At 39.8% G+C, this 14,985-nt stretch overlaps 1 protein-coding gene across 5 annotated transcripts in view; it reads left to right on the top strand.

Annotated features, from left to right (window-relative positions):
* The first annotated feature begins 11,913 nt into the window (after positions 1-11,913).
* The window catches only part of tnfrsf21 (tumor necrosis factor receptor superfamily, member 21), a 40,260-nt gene continuing 37,188 nt past the window's right edge, over positions 11,914-14,985 (top strand). Inside the window, exons 1-2 of one of the 5 annotated variants that reach the window (XM_077587564.1) lie at positions 11,914-12,047; positions 12,142-12,190. In XM_077587564.1, coding sequence (XP_077443690.1) covers positions 12,158-12,190 — 33 coding nt within the window. In that variant the 5' untranslated portion in view covers positions 11,914-12,047; positions 12,142-12,157. Of the gene's footprint in view, positions 12,286-14,985 lie in introns of all 5 variants that reach the window. The other 4 variants (XM_077587567.1, XM_077587563.1, XM_077587566.1 and 1 more) reach the window with 4 other exon arrangements.

Genomic DNA, 14,985 nt, shown 5'->3' on the forward strand with positions numbered 1-14,985 from the left:
ACTCATCACTATGCGCGTCTGCTATGACACGTACTATTTATTACAAGGGTAGGGAACCTATGGCTCGGGAGCCACATGTGGCTCTTTTGATGGGTGCATATGGATCCCTGTCAGTCTGTGATGTAAAATATGGAAATCGCTGGTGAGAAAGCTGAGTCCCGAACGCACCAATAGGAAGTCGGCACTTTAATCTAGCGCCACTTTAATCTTTTTTTTTCCATTACACTTTTTTTCATGTATACTCACATTGAGCCTCTTTGATTAGCAACTGTAAAAATGTTGTCAAAAGAATTCAGAGAGTTTTTGTACTTTAAAAGTGGTGAAATTATTTCATGTATGTTTTCTTTTAAATTCTAAGTATGGCTCTCAATGAATAACATTTGAAAATTTGAATTGTTTAAGGCTCTCTCTGTCAAAAAGCTTCTCATTGGTGTATTTATTGGATTGGATAACTTTATTCATCCCGTATTCGGGAAATTTCATTGTCACAGTAGCAAGAGGGTGAGAATGCAGATACAGGAAAATACATTTTAGACATAAATAGATAGTAATAAATAAGTTAATAAATAAATAAATAAATAGGTACATGAATAAATATATAAATACATTAATATTTGTATTTTGTATTAGTACATGTATTTGAGTTTAAATTGGAATGAATAAAAAAATCTAAATCATACAGCAAATAAAGCACAATCAATACTTGGTGAGTCTTTGAATAACATATAGTACTAGTAAAGATATTTTAAATATAGTTAGACATTTGCAGATGTCAGTTTCATTTTATGTATGTTTGGGTTTTCCCCGGGTACTCCGGTTTCCTCCTACATTCCAAAAGACATGCAGGGTAGGCTGATTGGACACTCAAAATTGCCCTGAGGTATGAGTGTGAGCGTGAATGGTTGTCCATGTCCTCATGCCCTGCCATCGGCTGGCCACCGGTTCAGGGTGTCCCTCGCGTCTGGCCCGAAGTCAGCTGGGATAGGCTCCAGCGCCCCCACGACCCTAGTGAGAATAAAGTGGTTCCGAAAATTAGATGATATGAGTTTTTTTTTAAATCAATTCATTCACATGTTCAAAATCTCAATACATTATTTAATTATGCTTTGCCAGATTCATTCATTCATTTCACATACCGCTTATCCTAACAAAGGTGTTGGGTGGTGCTGGAGCCTATCCCAGCTAACTTTAGGCACCAAGCGAGGCACACCCTGAATTGGTGGCCAGCCAATCCCAGGGCACAAAGAGTCGGACAATGATCCACTCTCACACTCACGCAATTTATAGTGTTCAACCAGCCTACCCTGCATGTTTTTGTGAGTAAGGAGGAAATCGGAGTATCCAGAGAAAACCCACGTAAGCCTGGGGAGAACACCCAAACTCCAAACAGTGAGGACCGGCCTGGGATAAAACTCTGGACCCCAGAACTGCGCGGCCAACTCCCGTTTAACCGCTCGCTCACCGGGCCACCGCTTTGACAAATATACTCAATAATTTCAAACTAGCTACATGATTGGATAGCACATCGCCTTACGGTTTTGAAGTCAAGGGTTCAATCCTAGGTTACGGGCTTCCTGTGTGGAGTTTGGATTTTATTTCCGTGTCAGCTCTGTTGATCACTCATCCTACGTATTTGCTCATAGGTGAAAATGTGATGATGGAGCACCCCATGACTCGTGAGGATAAGGGGTATGGAAAATGAATGAATGAATATGAATGAAACTACCGTATTGGCCCGAATATAAGACAGTGCTTTTTGCATTGAAATAAAAATGAAAAGGTGTTGGTCGTTTTAGATTCGGGGTCTAGACATTAAACCCATTCACAACACTCAATGGGGCCAGATATCATTAAAGGGAATGCGGAACACTTTGATGGTTAATGCAGTTTTTGCAATTTTTTGTTTAATCGCAGTAGATTGGTTAATTTACATTTCAAAAACCAGAAGCCATTCACTTACAAATGTGATTGCAACATATTTAAATGTTCATATATTAAGAATTGATAGTGTTGCTTGGTTTACCTGATATGCAATTGTTGTTGCAGTTGTTTTCGACTTTTGACCTTAATTGTGTTGTTCGGGTTACCTCTTATGCAATTGTTTTGAATAAGATAACCTTAATTGTTTTGACTCTAATGCAACTAAATGGGCAGGAGAGGAGTCGTTTCTTTAGAATGATCTGTGACGAGGACGAGTCAGGATTGATTCTCACTTGCAAGAAAAGCTGGATAAATGAACTCCGATGTCTTCCTTATATTAAAATATATCTATTAATTAACCTAACAGATAGTTTTTGCATGATTTGTATGAGGCAAAATAACATGCCTTTTCTCTCGAATATATTGATATAATGATTTCTTTTAGATGTGCTGTAATTATTTTCTGTATAAAAATTGAATTTGGTGTTCAAAAGGTGCTTTTTCAAAATTGAGTCTTGAAAAAGAGGGGGGGTCGTCTTATAATCAGGATCGTCCTAATCGGGCTAACACGGTATGTTGTGCTCTGTGTTAAGAACAGAAACAAGTAAGCAAATAATGTCACTTGAGTGTGTTGGGAGTATGAGTAAGAGTACCCACATGTTTTTGGTACAAACAATAAACTCTGTGTATACTCTTTATATGCAGTAAAGATTGTGTAACTCCATGAAAAAAGATGTTATTATTGGGCTCTTCCTTAGAGACAATTGACATGCCATGTTGGTTATTTTACTCCTATTTTTATAAGAGTCCCCAAAAATCCAAATGAATAAAATATTTTCCTCTTTCTTTCTTTTCCACACAGAGCCATTACAATAAAAGATTAATAATGTTAATATACATCTGAGAAGTTTATACAATCAAAGAATATCAGAAGCTAATTAATACACTGAGGGTGGTAGGGAAATAATATTAATGGAATAGTGGGGTTGTCTGCCTGGAGCATATGGGATATATACTTATCTTGGATTTGATTGGATTACTTTATTCATCCCTTATTCAGGAAATTTCATTGGGGCAGTAGCAAGAGGGTGATTAGACAGAACAACAAAGCAAAAGCACGAAGTACAAAGCAAATCAAAGTAAATGGGATCATTGAGAATCACCAAATCAAATCATTAAGACAGAAAAGCAGCAAAAACACAAAACGAGCAAGAATGGACGGCGCTACCGCCGCTGGCTGCCGCTTGAACGGTGCCATCTTGGTTGCGGTAGCTAAAACGGATACAGACTCAAAAAGACGTTGTAAAGTTGGACAAAAACTGGAACCACACACAGGAAGTCTTCCACAAGATGGGGAACTTCTGCAGACTGGGACCGAGGTAGAGAATATGCAGAGTCACTCTTCCAAGCTCATCCGCAGAGTTCCTCAGTAGTGTGGCGCTGAAGACAACAGTAGCAGAGTAGAGCCCCTCGACTCTGTTGCTGGTAAGCGCCGACAGCTCTTCCATCTTATCCCATGATGGAATGGTTGGTCAGAAGCGTTGCCTCTTCTCCTGGCACTTTTGTCCAGCTCCGAATTTCCAGCGGGATTGAGGTGTTGCTCCTTCTGCTGCGTATTGTAACAGCTAGTCCCATGTGTGTGACAGCGTAGGCATGGCTGATGGTTCTAAAAAAGAAGTAGCAGAAAGAAGCCAGGCTAACAGAACAAAGAAAGTTGTAAAAACATTAAAGTAAAAAGTATAAAGTACAAAGTAAAGTAAAAAGGAATGTATTAAGAAATATTAAAATGTAATTAAAAAAAGATAGAAGGGCTGTAAAACACGAAACATAAGAGTGGACAGAGCTACTGCCACTGGCTTCCGTGTGACAGCACCATCTTGGAAATAAAAAATTAAAAATATGATCCTTGGTTTGGGGGTGGGGTCTAAGATATAGACAACCAGTTTTAGTGCCTAGTGATTTACGAGGAATATTGAATAAGTAAGCATTTGAACATTCAAACATGCAGACATTATTAAACAAATAGTGTTGCAAAGTTTTGAGATCGAGGGTTAGATCCCAGGTCCGGACCTTCCTGTAGGAGTTTCCTCTAGCTTGCGGGGACAATTACTTTTTCACAGAGGGCCAGACAAATTTGTATTTTTTTCTGCCTTGGTAAATGAAATAATGATTTATAAAATGCATTTCCTCTTTCCTTGGGTTGTCTCTGTGTCAGAAAAAAATTGATTTGATGGTCTGAAACCTTTGTGTGTGATAAATATCCAAAAACACAGAGATGAGGAAGCGGGCAAATACATTTACACGGGACTGTAATAGAAAAACGTGTGCCTGAGCTGGCTCGCCAACGTAAGATTAAAACTTATTTTTAAGTGTGTGTGTGTGTAGTATAGAAATCTAAATTCATATTATTTAAATTTAAAATTTCTGTTATGTTATGTAGTGTCACAAAAGTGTATAAATTGATTTGAGATACGAGTGAATTGGCATACGAGCTTGGCTCCAGAAGGCATTAAGCTTGTATATAAAGCTATTACTCTATAACAGGGATGGGCAAACCGGTTCATGATGGCCGCTGGTGCAAGTTTTTGAACCAATCGATATGGCACAGACAGTTTAACCAATGAGATTTCTGCAGAAAACAAGAAGCACCTGACTGCAATCCACTGATTGCACTAGGACACCATATTGGTGAAAAGGTGCCCTCTCAATGGGTTGGAATGAAAACCCACACCCACTGTGGCCCTTTGTGGAATAGTTTGCCCACCCCTGCTCTATAAGATAAAAGGCACATTTCTATTTTTTTCAATTATTATTGCACTATTTTTGCAATTATTATTGCACTATTTTTGCAATTATTATTGCACTATTTTTGCAATTATTATTGCACTATTTTTGCAATTATTATTGCACTATTTTTGCAATTATTATTGCATTATTTTTGCATTTATTATTGCACTATTTTTGCATTCATTATTGCACTATTTTTGCATTCATTTTTACAACATTTTTTTTCAACAATATCTAAAAATTTATGAATGGGTCAGTGAACCACTCATTCACCAGACGGCGCTTTAGAGCACAGAAGCTCTATTTTCACCTGCAATACATGTTTGGTACATTAGTTAAACTGTAATGACATATTTCTACCAGTAGATGTCAGACTTCCCAACCTCAATTAATTACCCTGCTTTCCTGCTTACCCTGCTTGAGCCTTGGCAGAGTTTGAGTTAATCTCAGTTGACATGCCATGACAAACATTTAATCTATTAAGATCTCAGGTTGTTGAACTTCATCCCTTAACTGCTATCTAAATTCACACAACTCAACATTTTTAACATATCTCTCTCTGTCAACTGCAGACATGGTGCACAAATAGACTAAACAGAAAAATAGAAATTGCCCCAAGAAAAGAAATAGGAGTGCCCTTTCTTCTCAATCCCATTTTTTCTATTCATCAAAATTCAAGAATGAAAAATTACCCTATCTGTAATTAATTCCCCCAATAGGGTTTAGATATCTGACAGCCCTTTAGGTACCCTGATTAGTGCACACGCACTCGGCCTTGCCCCTCCTTACCTTTTCCTCCTCATCCACTTAAATGCTGAGCAGGGCAAGTCTACTGTGACCTGATTATTGATTTTTTTCATTTTATTTTCTGAACCGCTTTATCCTCATTAGGGTCGTGGGCGGTGCTGGAGCCTATCCCAACTGACTCCGGGCCAGAGGCGGGGGACACCCTGAATCGGTGGCCAGTCGATTGCAGGGCACAAGGAGACGGACAACCATGCACACTCAAACTCATGCCAAGGGGTAATTTAGAGTGTTCAACCAGCCTACCCTGCATACCCGAAATTTCATATTTTATTTGTGAGGACTCGGGACTCCTGTGATTTGTGATAACAGGTTAAAGCCTGTCTTTTCTAACGAAATCTAAGTTAAACAAGACTGTATAAACATTTACATAACCTTTTATATGATAATATAGATCTTTGACGATTTGCACTGTTTAAATGCCTGCTCTGCCTCCAGGTGCCAGTCTTATGTCTTCTCGTATGAGAGCAAAGCACCACATTGACTACATTCAGCGAAGCCTACGCAAGTTTCTCTAGCATATTCAACAATCAATTTGAAGCTCTTCCACACCTCACTCTGACCGGTGCGTGTTTGTCTTTTCAGTTCTCCTGTCTTTAGTTTATCCTTAACTTCTTGCTTCTCCATATTGCAGAGGGGAAGATTATTAAGAGGGCCGCGTTCACGTGACGTGCAGAGCATGCTCTGGCTCTGCGTTTCCACCTCCAATTGCAACTTCATTACAGAGCCGTCTCTATCCAAATTATTTATGTTATATTTCTTAGTTTAGTATCCACACATCGTTTTAGTATACATTTTTATAAACATACATATATATCCATATATATATATATATATATATATATATATATATATATATATATATATATATATATATCAGTGGTGGGCCGCCTTGTCTGCTGGCCTAAGAAATATCTGAATCATATAATATATTTTGTCCATTAATACTTAAGAAATAGATCCAAATTGTCTGTTAGCTTCCTTTCATTCCTTTCCCCCCTGATTGCACTGCTTCCAGATGTGTGTTTTCATATTGAAGCATTTAACCAATCACATTTCAGCCATTATTTGTTGCCAGGGTCAGAAATCTGCCTCAAGGCCTTCACAATCAGTTCTGCAGGCTCTGCTGCATTAAACAAGCGTCGATAAGACTATTGCTTTAACCAATCATATTTCGAGTTGGCAACACCACAATGCCTTGTCGCAGGCGTAGGGATACGTCATTGCTTTCACCAATTTTTATTGGCTAGTGATTAGCCACAGCTACCAAAGTGTATCTGTAGCGAGCTGCACAAGCAAATATATTGTTGTGTTGATTTAAAGCCATTTTCAAGATAGACTATGCCAGAAATACGACAGGACAGGCTCGACTTTCAGCATTAGCTTCGATGGCGATAGAAAAGAAGGACAAAAGAAAGGAGGATGGATATTGTGTACAGTTAAAAAGGATTTTTGCGAGTAAAATATGGCTATATTCCTAAATAATATTTCAATTGTGGGCCCGGTTCTGATATCTGAAAAGCTCCAGTGTTTGCATTTAACCATTAAATGCTGCTAGGAAGTGGATTTTACTCGTTGAAGGCGCTACAAGAAAATGCACGGACCGCCACTGATATATACATATATATATATATATATATATATATATATATATATATATATATATATATATATATATATATATAAGTCAGCGAGAGAGACCACACATCGTTTTAGTATAAAAAAAAAATCAGCGAAAGAGAAACTCGGTCCGACCCGAACCCGAAGTAATGATTAACATTTTAGGCGGGTTGGGTTTGGGCTAGTGTTAACGATCTCACCTACATGCAACTGCTGCTTCATTAACAATGACTTTATGCTTTATAGTATATCGTATGTGGTCTTGTCACAAGGGGAAGGACGACAAATTTTCGACTATTGCAGGTGGAATTCTCCATCTGCTCCCTATTCGCCAGTCTGGGCCTGGCAGTGGGGGTCAACTGTACTATTTCCTCACAGTGGAACTGCCACAATCTAATGTTATATATTGCCAAGTGGGCTGGCCACCAAATTTATAGCTGAAGAGCACGGTAAACGCTGTGCTAAAGCCATCTCAGGAAGACATTGGGAGAGAGGTTTCCACGCCATATGTTGCTAGATTAGATTAGGTCAGAATAGAACTTTATTTCATCCCGTATTCGGGAAATTTCCTTGGTTGCAGTAGCAAGACAGACACACAAGACATTGTAGATGTAGTAAAAAAACCTGGAGCCACACACAGGAAGGCCAAAAGGTGGTGACCTAACTTGGTTTAATAGAATTGTATTTAACATGGTGGAAGTTCTAGTGTATTACTATGCTGTATTGGTGTGTGATATGTTTTAAAGTTAAGTACTGTGTACCTATTTTATCTACATTTATATTTTGCCAATGACTGAGGTGTTGCTTCTACATTAACTTAGAGTTAACCCTACTGTACAGACTAGGGCAGGGGTGGGCAAACAATTCCACAAAGGGCCGCAGTGGGTGCAGGTTTTCATTCCAACCCATAAAGAGGCCACCTTTTCACCAATCTGGTGTCTTACAAGTGCAATCAGTGGATTTCAGTCAGGTGCTTCTCGTTTTCTGCAGAAATCTCATTGGTTACAGTGCCTTTGCTGTATCAGTTGCAACCAAAACCTTCAACTACAGCGGCCCTCAAGGACCGGTTTGCCCACCCCTGGACTAGGGTGTTGTATCCAACCCCTACTGTCATACATATTATAGTGAAGTGGAGGTTAATACGCCTATTATTTGTAATTGTTTTAATTATTCCAAGCTGTTTATGGCATTTGAATGCAACCTCCATATGTGACTAGTGTTTGCATCGCAAGACTTGTTTATTTTCTGGTTCATGCAAGGTTTACACGGCTTGCCTCCCAGAGAGGCCAAACCACTTTCTGCCCATTAAAAGCATGTATATTGCCATACAAAAAACATCTGATGTTTATGTGACTAACCTGTGCTGTAGAGAAATAAAGTTTGCACGTACAAAAACCTTTCTAATTGGTAGCCGAAAGCATGACGATATTTTTTAAAACTATTTACAAATGTCATTCTGTATCGAGGGCGGCCTGGCGCCTGAGTGGTTAGCACGCCGGCCTCACAGTGAGGGACCTGGGTTCACCTGTATGGAGTTTGCATGTTTTCCCTGGGCCTGCATGGGTTTTCTCCGGGTACTCCGGTTTCCTTCATAAACCTCTAGCCTTTGTATGGTTGTATTTACTGTTGTGATTATCTTGGTACTTTGTTCCTTAGTTTACTTGCTGACTGGTCGTGCTGTTTTTCGTTGTACCTTAGAATTCCCCATAGATTGTGTGACGGCCACCTGATGGTACAGTGGTTCTTCCGCCCTGACTTTAGTGTGGGCAGTCTGGGTTCGATTCCCACTCGGTAGCTGTGTGATTGTGAGAGTGAGTGGTTGTCTGTCTCTCTGTGAGCCCTATGATTGACTGGCGACCAGTCTAGAATGTAGTCTGCCTTTCGCCTGGAGACAGCTGGGTTAGGCTCCAGCAACCCCCCCAATCCTTTCGAGTGTGGGCGTTGCGGAAGATGAAAGGAAGGCGCTAACTCTTTTGTACTTTGTCATGCTCGCGTTTTTGGGCGCGCTCTTTGTTTAAATAAATCTTCTATTCATTCGTATTTCAGTTTGAGTTTGTGTTGTGGACCCATTCCTCAACGCCTTGTAAAAGCGTGAACATATTCGGAATTCCGGAGTATTCATGACAATGGACCCTAACGCACGTGAAATGCTAGTCTCTGTACTTCATGGGTCAACAACTCTGGTCCTCGAGGGGCCCTATTCCGTGTGCTGTCGATTGGTCGCCGGTCTTTTGGTCGCGGTCTTTTTGTCGCCCCGACCGCGACAACGGGCGACCAAAAGACCGGCGACAAAACAAGGTAAAACAACACGGTCTACGCATCAATAAAAGCCAACAATGGCCATGAGCAGTTTCACTGAGCCGACGTGTGAGTGTATAAGAGTTTGTATGTGCATGCGTTGTCCCTTTAAGAAGCTACGTCAGTCAGGGTCTTAACAAGTTCTCCAACAAAAAACAATAAAAGTCCGGGAAATTTGGAGCTTTTCTTTAGCCTAATAATTACTAGGGCATTAAGTATGACTAAATAGTAATTCGCAGTTTGTATTTAGGGAATTTGAGCAACGATTTAAATGGGAATTATCACTAACCTTCCGGGTGACCAAAAGACCGGCGACCAAAAGACCGGCGACCAAAAGAGCGGCGACCAATTGACCGTGTACCCCCTATTCAGCCTGCTTTCCATTTATTCCCATCCTCCTCAACACCTGAATCCAGGTTGCCTGATAACGATCCTGATTAATTGATTCATTTATTTTGGAGGAAAGAGACATGGAAAACAGAATGGCTAAGTGCCCCTGAGGACCGGAGTTGATGACCCCTGCTGTACGCTATGTATATATCTCATTTGCTTTGCTAAGTCAAAAATGTAAGCATACTTCTTTTTACTCTCATCTGTATTTTTAATAGCATGGAATTAGAAAAAAAATCACCAGCACTAGCTTGCTTTGAATTGTGCTCCATAAATCCACAACGTACCTTGCCCGGTAACTACAGTCTGGAAATATGAGGGGACCCTGCAGCTATGCGAGTAGTTTGCCCAGCTGAAAGTCAACTCTTCTCTGCAGGATGACTAAGCAGAAGTGTTGGTCAGGATGTGCAATGAATCTCTCCTGTCCTCAGTGTCACGCATGGTCATGAGTCATTTTCTTTCACTTACCATTTTATACATTGTTAATTTCTAGAAGCTTTGCTTACATTTCTGACATCTGCTTAATTTGACCTACATTACATCTGGATCTTACCTCATGAACAGAGGCAAAGAATTACACTTCATTCTTTTATCTCCCTCACAATCCTATACTGTAGGCTCCCTTCAATTCCATGTGCATGGACAGATGGTGCCGGACTTGCTTATCAGCTGCCGCTATTTGCAGCAACGCCTGAAGCCAAAAGATCATCAGCTTGTGTGTATGCTGACTGCTGCGCTTCGGGCCAAACACTGTTCACGTCATGTCTAGCTATCTGGGCAGTTGGATGGTAACTGGATGGCAGACTATACAGAACAGATGACTGAGTGGCTAGCTCAAATCAACATGCTTGCTCCACTGACATCAACCTACTAAAGCAGTGTTTTCCAACAGTTTCTAATCTACGGCTCACTTTTTGTATTGCAAAAATATCGTTAAAGAAAACTAACTGACGAAACAACTGATTCTAAAGTGCAGACGTCAATGCCTAATTAACACCTTGAAAATGAAATAAAAAGGACTTGGTTTGGATAAAATTATTATGGAACATAAAAGCAGAACAGACGTACAGTAATCCCTTGAATATCATGGTTAATGTAGACCAGGCATGGCCGCGATAAACGAAAAAACGTGAAGTAGGATCACCCGTATTATAACTAGCTTTTTTTTCTTCAGTGCTGAGTCCTAGTAGCAAATGGAAGACAGGGGAGTGGCTTACGATTGCGAATTTCACCATGGATTTTCACATTTTTATGAACTGAAAAATAAATGAATAAATAACAAATTCCCCAGAAAAAAATCTGCGAAAGTTGAAGCCACGATATTTGAGGGATTACTGTAAAATCAGAATATTACAACACTGATGAATTTACCCAAGTGTATAGCGTTATATATTTTTTTCTTCAGTGCTTAGCAAGTGGAACACGGGAGTGGCTTACGCTTGCGAGTTTCACCGTAGATTTTCTCATTTTTATGAACTTAAAAAAAATACATATAGATTTTTTTCTTCAGTGCTTAGGGAGCAGAACACGGGAGTGGCTTACGCTTGCGAGTTTCACCGTGGATTTTCACATTTTTATGAACTTAAAAAAATACATATATATTTTTTTCTTCAGTGCTTAGGGAGCAGAACACAGGAGTGGCTTACGCTTGCGAGTTTCACCGTGGATTTTCATACTTTTATGAATTTAAAAATTATATATATATTTTTCTTCAGTGCTTAGCAAGCGGAACATAAAAATTGAACAGACGTACAGTAATCCCTTGAATATCGTGGTTAATGTAGACCGGTCATGGTGAGTGGCTTACGCTTGCGAGTTTCACCGTGGATTTTCACATTTTTATGAACTGAAAAATAAATAAACAAAAAATTCCCCAGAAAAAAATCCGCGAAATTTGAAGCCGCGATATTCGGGGGATTACTGTAAAATCAGAATATTACAACACTGATGAATATACCCAAGTGTATAGGGTTAAATGAATGCCACCACCATTCCATGTGAAATACCGCATCCGAACATTTTCCCACGACGCACTCAGAAAGAGTGGAGCGCACGTGCTCACTCCCCCTGTAACCACGCCCCAACATTTACGTCACCGTGCCAGAATGTCCGCGGTGCTCCTCAACGAGAGGACAGCACCGCACTGCTCAGTCAACAAACGTGCATTGGGCGAGGCGGTTGTCCCCGCTTGGCCCGCCACAGCGATGGGAATTAGCACAGCGCTCTATGTGAGACAAACCTTTAACCCTCTCTGTCTTAAACTGCTCCATCTGCGGACCCAGACTATAAATCATTGCAGTTCAGCGGCTTCTCTCCCCGTAGTGAACTGAGGAAGAGGATGAAGAGCAGAAACACCCCAGAGATGAGAAAGGTTTGTCTTGTAAACTTGGACAAGGGCGTTTGATTGATCCTCATCTGAGTTCTGTACATCTCTACACAATGTCCGCCATGTGTATTTCTGCAGTGGTGAGTGCATTCATTTGATTCATTTGCTCGGTTTTGTTCTAAATCCTGTGGATTTTTTTAAACAAATTCTCAATTTAGAGGGCCATTCCCTGTTTTTATTTCTGACATCATTTCCAGTGTATTCCAGACTGAACTTCATGGTGATGTTCCTACATTTTCACAATGTACATTTACATTTATTTCTCTATCCCCCTCAGTATCCAGTTTTCTCCCCACTGTGGCCAAAGCGCACAAAACAGTGGCATGCTACATATGTCACGTGTTTTTTTTTAAATGATTAATTATTTTTTTTTTATTTTTACCACAAATACTCCAAATATCAGTATTTTAACCCGGTGGTTGTCCCCCCCCCAAAAACAAAAAACTTTGTTGTGGTGGAACCCAATCTGGCTGTGATACACCTTGTTTGTCTTAATTATTATTTTGACCATGGTAGTTGGATATGAATCAGTCATTGCAGCTCATTGAGGCATCAACGTTCTCACAATGTTGTACAAGAAACCTCATGTTTGTTGTAAATATATATACACACATACCTCTACTTACGAATGCCTCTACGTACGAAAGATTCAAGTTACGATTTTTTAATATGCAAATGAGTGACTCGAGATACAAAAAAAGATCCAAGTTACGAAATCCCACAAAAACTAAATGCATTTCCTTATCCATGTTTTTATTTTGAATTCCCCTTATTAAGCGATTAAAAACTACAAAGGCAATGTGGCACATATTTTCACACACACCCATCTGGCACACGTAAAAGTCTAAAAGGTGTAGCCGCAGCGTTTCAAGTAGAGGGAGATGATCACAATCAAATTCCATTCAAGAAATTACAAAAAATACTTTTTCACCAGTCCTTTCAGAAAGTCAGTCATATTTAAACAGAACACTTAGACATAGATTTCCCATTACAAACATTTATTTCTTTCAGCTTTGATGATTAAGGGTTTTTAAACCAAAAATTAACCAGGGATTTGAAAATTAGAATTAGACAATTTATCATTATTGCATAGTCTTTGTTTCACATTATAGCCAAGTTTTTCATTTAAATAGCAAATCAAGGTTCCGGAGTGAAGTTGTGATACATATCAGTTGTCAACCCTGCACTGTTTTCTAACGTCTACTAGAAAATACAAGAGCACTTCATGCGTCCATCTGCTGACAAAATTGAATTGAATTGAATGCTTTTACAGTGGTACCTTGACATACGAGTGCCGCGACATACGAGTCCAATTTGCAGCAAATATTTATCTTGAGATACGAGATAAATTTTGATATACAAGCAGACAGCGGACGCGAGAGGCTGCTCATAAGAACATAATGTGCACTGTCTCTCTTCCCGCAACTCCCTCGTATAATGTCTCTGTGGTCGCAACTCCCTCGTGTAATGTCTCTGCGAGCACTGGGCGGAGCGTTGCATTTTTTCCAGTGTTTTTTTCCCCCGTTAGTCAGTGCAAATGGCGTATACAGTGGTACCTCGAGATACGAGCTTAATCCGTTCCGGGACTGAGCTCGTATGACAAGATTCTCGTAACTCGAGCGGAAGTTTCCCATTGAAATGAATGGGAAACAAATTAATTAGTTCCAACTCTGACAAAAACACCAAAAACAGGATATTGGATTGAAAAAAATGTTTTATTTCTTATAATTCGCCATATATTGACAAAGTAATAAATAACGAGTGGTTTGATAGTAATAGTGTTTAATAGGAGTAAAATTAGACACATTTTGCGGAGGGTAGAGACAGCGGCATACGCGGGGGGGGGGGGGGGCTGTTTGGGGGGGCTTTATCCACGGCAACAATGCACTTGTAAACAAACAAACAAATTTAAATTAACTTGGATAACTATATACAGACACTCAATGTTTAATGTAACTTCAAACAAAACTAAATTCTAAATTTGTTGTAATCTTTTTTACCTTACGTAGTTCTACGGGTTGACACCACCTGGCCGCTCTGCCGAAGTCTTCAAAACGAACGCATCAAGAGTTGTTTGGTTTTGTCTACCCTTCAAAATATTTCGATAATGTCGCATACAAATGTCATCACAATAGGATAACGCACGACCACTTGCCAACGAGAAAGTCTTTAAAGAAGGATCGCGGGACCTTCTTTCCTTAGAAAGAATAACAGGAAATACAATAGTTGAGCTTACCCACGTATTGATTGTGGGTAATGAAGTTTCATTCTGAGAAAGGTTGCCATTGCCTATGGGTGTTGTGTGCACGAGTGTACTTCATTACCCAGAAAGCCCTCTTTTTGCATGCGCGTTGCGCGTTTCCTGGTCTTAGGAGAAACTCGTCTGAATTAATCGTTCCGTGCTCGTAGATATTGTTATACACGAAAGATATGCAAAAAAGACCTGGCTTGGTCGCATCACGAAATTTTGATCGCATGACGGGCGAATTATTCGATCGAAATTTCCCTCGTAAGACGAGAATTTTGTATGACAAGCGGTCGTATGACGAGGTACCACTGTATACTCCTTCTCATTGGCAAGTGGTCATGCGTTATCCTATTGTGAGGACATTTGTGCACATCGTTTTGGGAATATTTTGAAGGGAATACAAAAGCAAAAGTCAGGCTGGAGGCGGGGCAAATAGAGCCAACCCGGCCGGCAGAAGAAAGGTATCAAAATTAAAAACAAAATTAGAATTAAGTTTAGTGTAAGGTTAGATTAAATTTATTTTTGAGTGTGT

Source organism: Stigmatopora argus, chromosome 19 (assembly GCF_051989625.1).
Source record: "Stigmatopora argus isolate UIUO_Sarg chromosome 19, RoL_Sarg_1.0, whole genome shotgun sequence".
Classification (NCBI taxonomy): domain Eukaryota; kingdom Metazoa; phylum Chordata; class Actinopteri; order Syngnathiformes; family Syngnathidae; genus Stigmatopora; species Stigmatopora argus.